Genomic DNA, 15,627 nt, shown 5'->3' with positions numbered 1-15,627 from the left:
TTCTACTTTTAGCTCAACCGCAGCAAATTTCCTTAAATATCACTATGAACTTGGCCCCGCCCACATGCCCCTACCCAGTTGGTCCGAATGGGGTTAGTTCAATCCTTTGAATTTTTCCGAGTTGATTGGCGGAGCAAACCGGAAATCTTTTTACTTTTTTGATTGGTCGCGCACAGCCTAGGGGCGGGGCATATGGGCGTGTCTCGCCAGGACCCGGTGAGCTGTCATTGGAAGATGAAGCCGGCATTTCCAGAGCTTCGTGCCGTCGCCTAGGTCGCGAGGGGCGGGTCTCCTCCCTCCCCGGCTGCTATTGTCCTTTACATTGGCCAGATTTGTTGTCACTCACGGAACCTCGCGCTCACTGGTACAAAAGCTCCAAGAGGCGACGGGTGATTGGTTGGTTACTGTTCCCGCCCCAAGCCCGTCGCCATTTCGCAGAGAAGATCAGAAATCCTAAAGGCAGTGGTATTCGTACCCGTGGTCAGTTTGGGGACCGGTGAGTCGCGGACTGGGGAGAGAGGGTTGCGGCACTCAAGGCCTGGCTGGATTTCCGCACCTTCAGAGGTCGGGAAGCTAGAGAGCAGCGGGTGGCTTGCAGAAAGGGGTCTTGTCCCTTCTCCGCCCTCCTGTAGGCCAGGGGCTGCGGGGATCCAGAGAGGCTTGGCTCGTCCGTCGCTGGGCCCTCCGCTCTCCCGGGTGCCCGGAGGTCGAGAGGAAGCGGCCTGGCGGCTGGGCAGAAAGGACACTCGGACGCCTTCCCCGGGGACCCAGCGCGCGTGCCTGCCCGCTGCGCACGCCCACTTGGCCACCCGTTCTGGTTCGTGTCCTGGAGATCTCCACGCAGTTCTCCCTGATGGACAGTTGGTGCTTGTGGTAGGGGAGGGTGAGCGTGCCAAAGAGGCGCCAGGGTCGCCGGCGTCTTCCAGAGGGTCTCTAGCAGCGCAGCGGGCTCTGGGCGCCTCTGGCAGATGAGTAGGAAAAAGAGGAAAAGAGAAGCAGGAGGGAGAACCTTGGAGGTGTACTGTAGTTGGGAGGAGGAATCGAGTATTTGCTTCATAGGACATCTAAGTGGGAAGTACTTTCCCTCCCCCAGAATGTTTCTCACTGTTTTTTTCTCATCTGTGAGATTTATCTTTTCTTCGGAAACGAAGATAAGGAATCTTTAGTTTTGTCGCCCAACAAGATTTTGAGTGCCATAGTGCATTGGACTTATATATACTTTCTATATGGCCCTTCTGTGAATGATTAAAGCATTCATCATTATTCTTTGGTTGCAGCAGTTCCCCTGTACCTAATTTATGTACAGAATAAATGCTCTGCTCCTTTTCTCAGGTCGTAGAATAAAATGGTGTGTGCTTGGACCTCATCCATGAAGTTAAGCTACTGTAGGACACAGTTGAGTTTCAGAGGTGGGCCTCTGGAACTTGGTGACCTCCCCTCTGAGGTCCCTAGGGTCCCGATGAATGGGAGATGGGCTGTCCTTGTTCTGTCTTAACCCTGCTCTGCTCAGGAATAAAGTTTTCCTATGGTTAGCAGTTTAAAGGGAAACAAGGATTTTTTATTTCTCTTTGAAGAATTTTTGTAGACTTCCAGGAACAAGGTTAGGGTTGTAGACAGTACTACTTTTAAGTCTTTAATTAGAATGTCAAGCTCACACTTCACATAGGCTGATCTGTTAAAATTAAAGACGTAGAATAAATTTCTGCAGAGCTAATGTGTCTTTTTTTTAAATTTTTATTTATTTTTGGCTGTGTTGGGTCTTCATTGCTGTGTGCAGGCTTTTCGCTAGCTGCAGCGAGCGGGCTACTCTTCGTTGTGGTGCTCGGGCTTCTCATTGTGGTGGTTTCTCTTGTTGCAGAGCACGGGCTCTAGGTGTGCGGGTTTCAGTAGTTGTGGCACGCGGGCTCAGTGGCTGTGGCTCGTGGGCTCTAGAGCGCAAGCTCAGTAGTTGTGGCACATGGGCTTAGTTGCTCGTCGGCATGTGGGATCTTCCCACACCAGGGCTCGAACCCGTGTCCCCTGCATTGGCAAGTGCATTCTTAACCAGTGCGCCACCAGGGAAGTCCCTAATCTGTCTTTACTATTGCCTTCCTTTATAGAATCTATCATGCACTCTACTGAAAAATATTGAATATTTATGCAGTTAGACGTCAATATAGTGATTACCTTTTGAGGAGTAATGATTGGGAAGGGGCACAAGGAGATCTGGGTCGCTGGTAATCATCTTTTTTTGATTTGGTTCATGTACATTATCATTTATGTTTTTATGTGTGTGAATTGTTTCCAAAAAAGCTAAAAATAATTAAGAGTAAGGTGATGGTCGACACTGGATGCTATGGTGTCTCCTCTACTCTTTGCCTAGTTAATTTCTCTGTTAGCAGTGCAGTTTCCCAGTGCTGTATTTCCTCACCTCTGAAGTTTTTTAGATTCTTTTCTGGGTCTTGATACTGTCTGCTAGCCAAAGGCAACTACTGAATTTCTAAAAGGCGCTGATATTTAACCTGCCTTAAAGACTTTGCTTCACATCGTGTAAAATCAACTGGTTCTCCGCTTCCTGAGTTCTCATTTCAGAAGTGTGAGTTGTGTCTGTTGTGACATTGCTTTCATACTTAAGATGACTAAAGCCTGCCACCATTGAGACTGTGCTTCACATATCCCACTTGGATGCTGCAGTGGAAAAGAGAATTTTTTGGCAAGGCATCAAAAGGCTTAGTTGAGTTTCCCTTTGAAAACAAGATACTCTACTCCTTACTGGCCAAACTATACTTAAAATTGTTCAGTATTTACTAGGAGCCACCTCTAATGGAGACTTGTATTTCATGTATATATCTTATATTTATGTTTCTATATCTCTGCAAAGAACAATTACTTGACTTGCCTTTCTTTTCCTTCAGGTCACAGAATTCAGTTACAATGGGGAACGTTTTTGAAAAACTGTTTAAAAGTCTATTTGGGAAAAAAGAGATGCGGATTCTTATGGTGGGTTTGGATGCCGCTGGAAAAACCACCATCTTGTATAAATTGAAGCTGGGAGAGATTGTGACTACCATCCCTACGATAGGTATGTTAACGACCTATGACAAGACCAGTTTACACTTTAGTATGTTATACTTTTACATACTTCTTGCATTATTGAATTTTTTTTGGAAAATCTTGTCCGCCCCGAGAGCGGTTTTGAGGCCAAAACCAGGTAATATACAATTTCCTAATTGCTCCCTGGCCTCTCTGGCACATCGCTATGTTTACAGGGGAGGCATACGAACACATTTAGGTGGAACAAGTTTAACCGTATCTGCTTGGCAAAAAAAAGAAAAAGATAATGATTATTAAAATCCATCTTTCTTCCAGCTGGCCTTTCTAAGTGGAAGCATCTCTCCATACCAAGTATGTTCCTAGTGTTTAAAGATGTAGTATGATTTTTTTTTGAGCTGGTGGTCAAGTGAAGAATCTGATTTGTTCAAATGCTGGAGGACTATCTGGCGGTGTAGTTATTCCTGCAAACCAGCACTGTGTTTTGTCATCTATTTAAGACTTTTGCAAAGGCAGGTTTTTTTTTGTTTGTTTTTTGTTTTTTACAAATTTATTTATTTTATTTATTTATTTTTGGCTGCATTGGGTCTTCGTTGCGGTGCGTGGGCTTTCTCTAGTTACAGTGAGCGGGGGCTACTCTTCATTGTGGGGCACAGCCTTATCATTGAGGTGGCTTCTTTTGTTGCAGAGCACAGGCTCTAGGCGCTCAGGCTTCAGTAGTTGTGGCTTGTGGGCTCTAGAGCGCAGGCTCAGTAGTTGTGGCGCACGGGCTTAGTTGCTCTGCGGCATGTGGGATCTTCCCGGACCAGGGCTCAAACCCGAGTCCCCTGAATTGGCAGGCGGACTCTTAACCGCTGCGCCACCAGGGAAGCCCCTCAAAGGCAGTTTTGACAGAACTTAGTCTGTGCCTCATCAGCTGCCTCCAGGTCCAAACTCCTGAGCGAGAATAGCCTCCCCAGGATGGCATGTGAATGTCAGTAGTGTTCTGAATGTTGGATTAGGCACAGGAACCAACCGATCAACTTCCAACTTGGGCAGTAGCTTCAGAGATTGCAGCACTTAAAGGAAGAGGAAACCAGATGGAGAAAATGTTCATACCCATGATTTTAAAAATGTTATTAGTCCAAAATGAAAATAGCATAATTACTTGGTTTTCTGCAATTATAAAAATAATTCATGCTTCCATAATGTCATACATACAAAAAAAATCTAAACAAGTGTTAAAAAACACTGTGACTTAGGTGAATATCTTTGTGAAGTCATATGCATGCTGTCTTCCAACTTACTCTGCGTTAAACAATGTGTTTCCTGCCTTCTTTTTTACCCCCCTCCCCCCTTTATGTAGCTAATGCCAGCTCATTCTTTCCGTCTCAGTTTAAGCATCATTTCTCAGGGTCGCCTCTCCTGATCCCTTGGATGGATTTTCCCCTGTTGTAAGTTTCCACAGCAACCTGAACTTCTTAGTAACTCTGAGCACATTTGTCATTGCTTGCTCACTGTCTCTCTTCCAAAAGTGTGAATAAGAGCAAGACTCATGTCTGCCTTGTTCACCACTGTCCCCAGGCGCCTAGCAAAATGCGTGGCACATAATAGATGTCCAGGAAATATTTGGTGAATGAATTGAATACTGATTTTGTGGTAGATTGTTAAACTAATGGCCCCCAATGAATCATGCCCCTCAGTAGCCATACGCCTGTGCAGTCCCCTTCCACAGTGTTGCTGAGCTTGGCCATGTGACTTGCTTTGGCCAAGGGCACATCAGCAAATGTGATTCACACGAAGATTTGATAAGTGCTGTGTCTTGGGGTTTGTTCTTTTGGAACACTACCACCAGCACGTGAGGTTGCTCAGTGCTCCTTGGGAATAAAAAGGCCACCTGGAGAGAGGGAAGTCCAGCCTAGCCCCCAAAGGACTCAATAGTTGAATGCATCTACAAGAGAAAGAAGCCCAGGCAACCCACAGAATTGGGTAGGGGGGAAAATCGTTGTTCTAAGCCACTATGTTTGGGAGCTTAAGTAATAATCAGTACAGATCAACATCAAATTTTAGTAACTAGATAGTATTCCATTATGTGGCTATATGTTTAACAAATTTCCAGTGATGGATGGTTAGGTTACGTGCAACAGTTCTATGTAAATGATTTTGAACTAAGCATCAATTAAAAATCAGTGAGATGTGGCTGAGCTCACTAAAGAGACTGAGAAGGTACAGCCATAGAGACAGAAGGAAAATGGGAAGCCAGGGAGGAGTTTCAAGGAGGGGGTGAGCAGTAGTGTCAGATATAAAATCAAATCACATAAGAAGTGGAAAGCATTTGTCAGATTTACTGACATGGTGACCTTGCTGACCTTGGCGAAACCAGCAAAACATGGTAAAGTAGAACTAAGGTGTATTGAGTGAGAGGTGACAAAGTTGGCACAGTGAAGGTAGCTAAACGTCTTAGAGAAGTTTGACTTTAAAAGGGAAAATAGAGGGTGGTAGCGCGTGAAGGTGTGGAGTCATCTGTTTTTTTTTTTTTAATTTTTTTTTTTAAGATTTATTTATTTATTGATTGATTGATTGCTATGTTGGGTCTTCGTTTCTGTGCGAGGGCTTTCTCTAGTTGTGGCAAGCGGGAGCCACTCTTCATCGCGGTGCGCAGGCCTCTCACTATCGCGGCCTCTCTTGTCGCGGAGCACAGGCTCCAGACGCACAGGCTCAGTAGTTGTGGCTCACGGGCCTAGTTGCTCCGCGGCATGTGGGATCTTCCCAGACCAGGGCGCGAACCCATGTCCCCTGCATTAGCAGGCAGATTCTCAACCACTGCGCCACCAGGGAAGCCCGGAGTCATCTTTTTTGAAAGATGCAAAAGACTTAAACAGGTTGGAGATTTTGAAGTTTCCAGACAGCGTGGGTGAATTGGATCCAGCACATGGGGGGATGGGATTGGCATTAGCTAGTTGCCCCCTTCCATTGCTCCAAGAGGGAGGGAGAAAAGTGTGGGTGAAGATGTAGATGAGTTTCTACAGTGTGTGGTGGTGGGAAGCGGAAGCAGTCCCATTGATGGCTTCTGTTTGCTCTGAAGTATGCAGGAAGAGCTGCTGGGAGAGGGAGGGGAGGTGTGAGGAGGGAGACCGGAGGGAGTGGAGAAGGTGGGAGACACCTGTCACAATGCACGGGGGAGAATGCTGACTAACACATTCTGTTTTGTAAGCTATGGATCTTTGACTGGCAAGCTGCTTCGTAAATGAAAAGTACTGTCCAAAAGTTAGCTGAAATTATTTTGAATTGTTGAACCAGCAAAAGTCTTCATTAAACACTTTCTCCATCTTCCCAATTTAGGTTTCAACGTGGAGACGGTAGAATATAAAAACATCAGCTTCACGGTCTGGGATGTTGGTGGCCAGGACAAAATCAGACCTTTGTGGCGACATTATTTCCAGAACACACAAGGTAAAGATTATCCAGTTCTAGCCTTGCAATCATTTCTGTTAAACGCACCTAAAGGTCGATGATTGAAGCAAAACCTTGTGGTGCGCTGCTTTATTTGGACTGTCAGTCATTCCTTCTTTTCTGCTGACCCACTTACACTTACTGGGGAGGTTTCTTTTTGAGAAACCTTCCTTGAAAAAGTACTTGGGCTTTAATGCCTTATATAGGAATATCCTCTTAATCCAGAACAGTTAGAAAATGGTTGTTCTAATGAATTTCATCTTTTGGTTAATTGAAAGTTGTATGTGCCTTAGATGAAGTACCAATTTTTGAAGAACTTGAATTCAGTACACTCTTTTAAACCTGTGGAGAATATTTGAAAATCATGCCCATGGAGAGAAAGAAATGAACAGGGATGGCTGGAATCCCAAATCCCAGCATCCTATGTGGCCACAGTGCCTCCCTACTGCGCTGTTATTCTACAAGTGCTTGAATAAGCATGAATATCCCAGATCATTACCTTATTTCCTTATCACTGGTTTCTTAAAATTTGGGGTTTTAACGTGTCCCAGTCCCCCATCAATCTATTTGAGTTTTTTTCATTGATTATATTTTGGATAAATGATACCTTACGGAGTATCACCTGTCAAGATATCCGTAAGCTGTTCGTATAGTTTTTACGCCCTGATTCTCATGTAGAATCATAACCACCTGGCATCTACATACTCATTTTAGAATTTATTTGGACTTTTTTAATTTTGAAGATTCTACTACCTATGGTGTTTTCATTGCATGTGTTTCATAGTAAAGACCCATATTTGTTGATCTTTTCAGACCAAGTACCTGAGTCGACTGTCCCTTTATATTTTGTATCATTATTTTAGCTATTACCTTTAACACTTAACTCTATTTGTAGTTATTTCCTTAGCCTATAGATTTAGAATGTGTTTCCTCAAAATAGTGCATTTATCTTTTCTTTTTTCAGTTTTGTTAGTGGAAAATTTAAAGCAAAAAAGGAAAAGGATACATAACAAATCCCCACGAACTCATCACCCAGCTTCAACAGTTATCAGCGTTTTGCCCAGAGTGTGTTACAGCAAATGCCAGACATGATGCCTTTTACTCATACATCCTTCAGTGTTTATTTCAAACTGATAAAGACTTTCTTAAAACATAATCTCCATGCATTATCACACTTCCAAAATTAACATTCTTTCTTTAATATCTGGTACCCAGTCCTTATTCAGATTTTTCCAGTTGTATCAAATACGTCCTTTTCACATTTGATTTGTTTGCAAAGGAATCAACGTTTACACGTTGCCTTTCATTGTTATGTCTCTTTAGTCGTCTGCTACTCTCCAACAGTTTATCCCTCCATTTTTTTCTGTCATTCCATCTGAGTCTATTAAGCTGAAATCCTTCTAAACAAAGAATCCCTTCATCAAATATTTGGTTTCTCTGAAATATAGTTTATATAAGAAAGGCAGGAAAGATATTTAATTCTTTCCCTTTATTGATTTTTAGAGAAACAACTCGATACCCTAGCAACCTTCCATGATGATTCTTAGATTTTTTTAAATAAATTTATTTATTTATTTATTTGGCTGTGTTGGGTTTTCGTTTCTGTGCGCGGGCTTCCTCTAGTTGTGGTGAGCGGGGGCTACTCTTCATCGCGGTGTGCGGGCTTCTCATTGTCGTGGCATCTCTTGTTGCGGAGCACAGGCTCTAGACGCGCAGGCTCAGTAGTTGTGCCTCACGGGCTTAGTTGCTCCGCGGCATGTGGGATCTTCCCAGACCAGGGCTCGAACCCGTGTTCCCTGCATTGGCAGGCAGATTCTTAACCACTGTGCCACCAGGGAAGCACTGACTCTTAGATTTTTATGTCTTTGTGTTTCAATCCGTTGCAGACAATGCGCTTTTTGATACTCAGAGTGTCCATTTAACCTGGATTGGCACTTGCCATATTGGTCAAACTGTTGTAATTCCTCACCAGTGATAAAAGTAGAAAATGTGGGTTTGAACCACAGCTCTGCTCTGAAACCTTGGGAAAGTTAGGTAATCTTTCCTGTCTCGATTTCCTCATCTATAAAATGGAGGTGAATACCTACTGTGCCGGATCATTTGGCTTGAATGAGGTTAATTTTATAAAATGCTTAGTTCTGTGGTTGGAAGGTAGAGGGCACTCAGGAGCCTGTATTAGTCTGGGTTCTCCAGAAAAACAGAACCAGTATGATGGATGGCTCTCCATACGTGTATGCACATATGTTTTTGTGTATATATATGTGTGTGTATATGTGATTTATTATAAGGAATTGGCTTACATGGTTGTGGAGGCTGAGGAGTCCCGGGACCTGCAGTTGGCAGGCTGGAGACCCGGGAGAGCTGATGATTAAATTCCAGTCCAAAGGCAGAAGACACATATCCCAGCTCCAAGACGAGTGAATTCTTTCGTCCTCTCTTTTGTCCTAATCGGGCCTTCATTGGATTGGACTAGAGCACACTGAGGAGCTCAATCTGCTGTACTCAGTGTCCTGATTCAAATGTTAATCTCATCCAGAAACACCCTCACAGACACACCCAGAATACTGTTTGACCAAATGTCTGGGCACCCTGTGGCCCAGTCAAGTTGACACATAAAATTAACTGTCACAGAGTCCAAATTACTAGAGGTTTTTTGTCCTCATTCTCAGGCAGGGTTCCCTTTACCCACCTTATTAAGAGTGGTCACACTCAGTCACCAAGTAGAAATGCCTGTTTGTTTTCAGTGCTCTATTTATAACAAGCCTAATTTCATTGAGTTTCAATAACTACTGCTGTGATGGTGGGGAACTAACTGGCTATATTCTAGGACCTTGTGGTGGGTGGTTTAGACTCTTCATGAAATTAGCAAATGGGGACTTTTGAAGAATGGATTTGCTGTCTGGTGGGTCCAAACATTTCAGCCATTAGTAATCTTGGATGTTGCCCCTATTTTTCCTGCCAACTTCCCAACAGTCAGGCTGTCTTTTTTAATTTAAATTTTCTTCTCCCCACTTCTAAAAACAAATTACAGCGTACTATTCATTTGTAAATTTACCTTTTCTAGGTTTTCTTAGTTCAGAAGTGTAGTCAGTCTGATGGCTAGGTTCTTTTGTTTCTCACCTAAGGATCTAAATAAAAACAGTATAAAATGGGACCTAAATTTATAAACCTTTCTTTCTTTCTATTAGGAACGGCAAAGGGATAATACGTCAGCTTCCACCCTGTCAGTTTCGAATTGGAGACTAAGGATCTCCTCACATTTCAGGATAACCTCGTTTGCTTAGTTATGATAAGAGTCCAGAACTTACTGGCAGCCTATCAAATCTTTGGTGGGGGCGTTTGAATGTTCTTCATTTTTCTGGTCTGATGTGATGTAACAGACATGACTTTGAGTCTCATGTAAGCCCCAGACATTCAGAAGCTGTGGACACTCCCGTCTGCCAGAGTGGGCTGCTCCAGACAGCTGGTCAGGCAGCTGTTGGGTGGGCCTGGGAAGCACAGAGGGAAAGGGCCGAGGGCCAGCACAGATTTTCCCTCCTAGACATGGTGGTGCGATCTCAGTATCAGAAGGAACCCAGAGGTCATCTCATTCCACTGCCCTTCCCGTCAGCAGAATCCCTTCTGCAGTGTCCCCAGAAGTTGCCGCTTAAGCTGGGCACAAGCATCTTCAGTGACAGGCACGCCTCCTGAGGCAGCCCATTGCCCCTGCATTTCTCTTGAGTCTTTATCACCTTGACCTCCTGTAGTTTTGCCCACTGATCTTCCATCTACTTACAACAAGTCGAACCTCTCTTTATGTCACAGCTTCTAGATATTTGAAGACAGCTGTCAGTCCCCTCATTGAATCTTTTCTCTAGGCAAAATATTTCCAGTTATATAAATTTGTTTTTCATATGACATGGTATCTAATTCCTTTGCCGTCCCAGTCATTCTTTGTCCCTCCAGTTCGCCTGTGTCTTAGAGTGTGGGGTCCAGCACCAACCACGTAACATTCCCAGGATGTTCTGACTGACGCACTGTAGCATCGGCTTTTTGTTGCCCGTGTTTTAGAAACTGAGTTGCTGTCACTACTGTTGATACAGCCTAGGATCAAGTTAGTTCTTTTGGCAGCCACTTCCCATTTTTGTCTCACAGAAGGCTTATTGTCAGCTAACCATCCAGTTGTTATTACCATTAATGTCACGTGGACTACTGCTTAGAGAGTCTTCTGCATCCTGTGTCTGGAATGTGTGCCGGATCCCTCCTGGGCACCTCCTCTGAGATCCTATCGGCCCCGCCTCTGCCTCCAGCCAATGTGGCGGTGACCAGATCTGTGCAGGCTTCAGCCACCTTTGCTCACGTACAGTGTGGTGGTCCCTTTCTCTGACCTGTCTTTTGCTTCCTGGGATTTCTCTGCTGCTGTATAGTGTGGAATGCTGCAAAGACTTCTGACACCAACTACCTGGGGTTGGGCCGTACGTCACAGGTTAAGGGCACAAGACTCCCTCACTTCAGACACCAGCTGCAAATTCGGGGCTCCCCAGACCACCCTCACTTTTTTCCAGCTGTCTGCAAATTTGGCAGTTCCAAATATCCCCTCAGGTTCAGTATTCATTAAAACAACTCACAGGACTCAGGGGAGCGCTATACTTACAGTTCTGTTATAGCAAAAGTATACAAATGAACCAGCCAAGGGAAGAGATGCGTAGGGCGAGATCTGGGAGGTACCACACACAAAGCTTGCCTCGTCCTCTTCCCACGGGGTCAGAATGCATTACCCTTCTGGCACATCGCTGTGTGACATCCGCAGAGCATTGCCAACCAGGGAAGCTTATCTGAACTTGGATGTCCACAGATTTTTATTGGGTCTTCATCATGTAGGCGTGATGTAGAAATGAAGTGATGAAAAATAGGCCTAACCTTTTCTCTCTCTATTCTTGTTATTGTTAATCTGGTGAAGGGCTAGATGCCTCTGAAAAAGGCTAGTTGGGTGTACAGGAGGCTTCCCAACTCTAAAGACTATATATCCTTCCGTATTGATTGCTTTCAGTGAAACCACACGTGTAAGCAGGGAGAAGCTGTAAGGACGTATAAACAGCTGCCTTCCCAGGTTCAGATTACTAACACACTTGTGCTTTCTTTCTAGGTCTGATTTTTGTGGTCGACAGTAATGACAGAGAGCGGGTCAATGAAGCCCGAGAAGAACTAACCAGAATGTTAGCCGAAGATGAGCTCAGAGATGCAGTTTTATTGGTGTTTGTAAATAAACAGGTATGTCGCTGGCTTTCTGGATCCTGGGACTGAAAAGTACTGCCCGCTGCTCGCTTAAAAATAGCGATATCTAATTAGCTGCCTGCCTTCCTCTCTCCTGTCCCTAGCCTTTCTCTCCACCGCTTTGTTAGCATATGTCTTATGTTCATTCACTCGCTCAACAAATATCAACTGAGCATTTACTAAGATCTAGGCATTGTTTTAGGTATTGGTGATATAGATATAGCCGTAAACCAGACAGACAAAAATCCCTGTGTTCATGGAGTTTATGTTCTAGTGGGAGGAGAGTCAGTCAATAAACCACATGTAATATGTCTGGGGGGAGTGTTGTGGAGGAGGGGGCAGATGTGGGGAAGGACTAGAATGCCTCTCTGATAAGGTGACATCTGATAAGATGACACCTGAAGGCCAGCAGGAAGGCAGCCAGTGCAGCTGGGACGGGATTAGGGGTGGGGGGAAGCAAAGGAGGAGATGAGATTGGATCATATGGGGCCTATCCTTGGGGAAACTCGGCTTCTGTGTAAATATAACCAAGAGCAGTAAAAGAGGAGTAGGAGGAGGGTGTAGAACCGTCCAGCCTCAGGAAGCTGAACTAAGCGTGGAAAAGAAGGCAGAATCCTGTGGAATGTACCAGCCTGCGATAAACCAGGGTCACGTTTTGATGTGTGTCCCCGCACTTTCTCCTCCATGAGTACATTCGTTATGTAATCGAGATCGTACTGTTTTGACAGTGTTGCATCCTGTTTTGTCACTTTATTGAAGGCATTTTCTCTTGTCGTCTAGCCCTTTGTAAACATGATTTTAAATGGTGGGTGGGTCATCATTCACTCAGCCATTACCCTGCCATTAGATTCGATGTCAGTTTGAAGTTCACTAGTGAACACAATGGACTTTCATAAAAGAAAATGACATTTGTTCTTTTTAATTGTAAAAACAGAACATGCTCATGCTATAAATATGCAGACGGTTCACAATATCAAGTGAAACATTCTAGCCCCACTCTTCAGGGTAAAGCATTGTTAAATGTCTTAAATTTCTTTCCAGAGATAAAACTTTCTGTGCCTATATGAGCAGTTATATGATTGTATTCATATTTAAATTCTGGAGATCACATTCAGCATTCTGTTTTGGAACCTGCTTCTTCACTTAGCATATCTTTGACATCCTTCCAAATCATTGCATCTAGATCTACCTTGTTCTTTAATGCTAATTTATTCAAATTTGGTTTGAGCTTACTACGTGCTAGGCACTTGGAATACATCAGAGAACAAGATAGAGATTCCTGCCCGGGTAAAGTTTGCATTCTAGTTACGAGAGGCAGATAATAAACACACTAAGTAAGTCAATGTTATAATATAGTAACTTGTGGTGAGGGCTGTAGGCAGAGCAGGACAGTTAGGAGGGGTCACGGGGGGCTCAGGTCACGAAGGCCTCGCAGAGCATCCTGAGGACTCGGGCTGTTACCCCGAGAGGGGCGGAGAGGTCACAGGGCTTTGATAGAAGAATGCCTTGATCTGACTTTCACTGACTCCCGGGTTGTGTTTAGACTCTTTGGGAGCAAGAGCAGAAGCTTGGAGACCAGTTTGGAAGTAATTTCAGTAACCCGAGTGAGAAGTGATGGCGGTGGGATCAGGGTATAGCTGTGCAGGTGGTGAGAAGTGGTCAGATTCTGGATATATTTTGAGGGTTAGAGCTGGTGGGATTTCCTCGTGTGGAGTTTGTGAGAGGAGAGAGAGAGAGAGAGAAAAAAAAATTAAGGGTGATTTCAAGGTTTGGAGCCTGAGCCACTGGGAGGCTAGAGAGAAGACTGTGGGTTAAGGGCAGATGTTGGGGGAAGAGTATAATGTTCCGTTATGAGGATATAACATTTATAGACTGACTCTTGAATATTCTCTCTCAAGGATCTTCCCAATGCTATGAACGCAGCAGAGATAACAGACAAGCTTGGCTTACATTCCCTCCGCCAGAGAAACTGGTACATTCAGGCTACTTGTGCCACCAGTGGAGATGGGCTTTACGAAGGCCTGGACTGGCTCTCCAACCAGCTCAAAAACCAGAAGTGATGGGAAGCGCTGCGTTCCCTGTGCGTCGTGGCAAAGCCAGCTGGCCTCTTCAGTGTGCGTGTGTGCGTGTGAGGAGCCGAGTGTGGGTGCGTGGCCGGACGTGGGAGCAGCTTTCTCACATGGTGCCTTATACGCCCTCTAAGGGAACCAGTCTTACATGTTACAAACAACCAGTGTTACATTTTATATGCTACCTTCCATTTCAATAGCTTTGGTGACCAGTTTTGCAGTCGACGGAGGAGTCCCGAGGGTTCCCTGGTGCCCGATAGCCAGAGTGGTCTTCATGGTGGGAGGAAGGGGGAGGGCGGGCCGTGGGCTGACTTCCTTTGTGTGGTTCTAGCCCAGGCCTGGGGGGGATCTCTGCACACCTGGGGGTCCTGTTAGACTTGGCATCCTTTCGTAAAAAGGAAGGAACTGTCATTCTTTCCCATCACTGCCAGAGCTAGCAGGTCACTTTTCAGTGCTTTAAAGCAAATGATCCTCAAAGACAAAAAGGCCCTTGCTTACCGCAGATGTTAAGTTGTTAAGATGTTAAGATCTGAGCTTAAGTTATTTTCTAGCCCAGACATCCTGGTTGAATGGACTTCATTGGGAGGAATCAGTGATCCTTTTTCATTAGAAAAAAACCCCCGTAACGCTAGACCCCGTAACAGTAGAAATCATCTAGTCCTTCGCTTCCTTGCCTCGTATTTGCCACATGGAGACCCTTTGGGGTAGGAACCCAGCGCATGGCCAAGGCTCTTTACTGAAGCCACGCCGCCGCTCACAGGGCCGGGTTAAGGAGGGGGAGGCGCCGCCGTGTTTGTGTCCCTACGTCCCTGTCTCCTGAGGCTGCCACTCCGACTCCTCGGCGCTGAATGTTCTCCATTCGAAGCAGGAGCTTCGCTCCCGGGATGGAATCGTCACCGTGTACAGTGTCTTAGCCCAACTTGCAGTTTAGCTTAGCTGTGTTCCCAGAACCACACACCTGTGAGTTCTGAGCGTTTGTGAGAGAATCAAGAGGTTCATTCGGGGAACGAGACTCCCAGCAGCCGAGTTGGTTGGTGCTAAATCTTGCTGTGAAGAACGTCTCGTCCAGACCACTCTCCGTGACACTGACTCCCTCTTCTGGTTGGCAATACTGTCTTCCGTGGAAACGTGCTTTATGTTGTCCTCAAAATAGTAGTAACAGTGGCCTGGAAATGAGCTGGATTCACTCAATAGTCTAGAGCTCTTTCGCCCAGACAGCTGTTGGCCACATTTGTACCTAAGCTGTTCCACTGCTACCTTTCAAAATTCCTTTTTCAAAAAAAATCTTCATTTCAGATTACAGAGGAGGAGAATGTAAGATGAATTTTAACAAAAGTAAACCTTGTTTGCTGATAACAGTGAAGTTGCTCTTACTAGGAAGAAATTTCATGCCATGATAAATGTGGAGTTTTTTTCTTTAAAACATTGACTTTGAAGAATGTTCCTTGCAATACTGGCAATGAAGTCCAGATTTGATTTTTAACCATGGAGTTAAGTCCTGAGAAAGATTTAGATTGTACGCCTCAGATTGGCAGGGACTGTGTCTTAGGCTTTTGTGTTTATGCTTAGTGCCGTGTACGTGGTACAGTGCTGTGTCCCATTAAACACTTGTTGATTGGTTGGCCGGTAAAGAACTTGCTCTGGAGGAGGTGAGGACAGCCATGTGCTTCTGGATGTCTCGAGCTACTACTTTAAAATCCCTTTCCCTCTGCGTCTTAGCAGACTTGCTGTTGAAAACTCCCACGGCACTTGCACAAAAGGCAGAACCCGCGGAGGTGCCGTCCCGGCCCCTCTGCTTTCAGCAGTGCTCCTCATTCTTACCTTACATGACACTTTCAACTGC

The 15,627-nt window shown here is 44.9% G+C and overlaps 1 protein-coding gene across 3 annotated transcripts; it reads left to right on the top strand.

Moving 5' to 3' along the window:
- Positions 1-415: 415 nt before the first annotated feature.
- LOC137754371 (ADP-ribosylation factor 2) lies at positions 416-15,404 on the top strand. 3 transcript variants are annotated; one of them, XM_068529979.1, is made up of 5 exons: positions 416-496; positions 2,895-3,061; positions 6,352-6,462; positions 11,588-11,712; positions 13,614-15,404. In XM_068529979.1, the coding sequence occupies exons 2-5, from the start codon at positions 2,914-2,916 to the stop codon at positions 13,773-13,775; spliced, it is 546 nt and encodes a 181-aa protein (XP_068386080.1). In that variant the 5' UTR covers positions 416-496; positions 2,895-2,913; the 3' UTR covers positions 13,776-15,404. The 3 variants fall into 3 exon arrangements, with proteins under 3 accessions (XP_068386080.1, XP_068386081.1, XP_068386082.1); XM_068529980.1 differs by having other exon boundaries at positions 495-564; XM_068529981.1 differs by lacking the exon at positions 416-496 and adding an exon at positions 633-817.
- Positions 15,405-15,627: the final 223 nt, after the last annotated feature.

This window comes from Eschrichtius robustus, chromosome 20 (assembly GCF_028021215.1).
Source record: "Eschrichtius robustus isolate mEscRob2 chromosome 20, mEscRob2.pri, whole genome shotgun sequence".
Taxonomy (NCBI): domain Eukaryota; kingdom Metazoa; phylum Chordata; class Mammalia; order Artiodactyla; family Eschrichtiidae; genus Eschrichtius; species Eschrichtius robustus.
The sequence above is the reverse complement of the archived record's forward strand: the minus strand, read 5'-3'. Positions and strand labels throughout refer to the sequence as shown.

Excerpts from the sequence above, each read along its gene's own strand:
- LOC137754371 (XM_068529979.1), top strand. The coding sequence starts at position 2,914 with ATGGGGAACGTTTTTGAAAAACTGTTTAAAAGTCTATTTGGGAAAAAA. Across the intron at positions 6,463-11,587 it reads TTATTTCCAGAACACACAAG|GTCTGATTTTTGTGGTCGAC; the intron begins GTAAAGATTATC and ends CTTTCTTTCTAG. Across the intron at positions 11,713-13,613 it reads TGGTGTTTGTAAATAAACAG|GATCTTCCCAATGCTATGAA; the intron begins GTATGTCGCTGG and ends TTCTCTCTCAAG.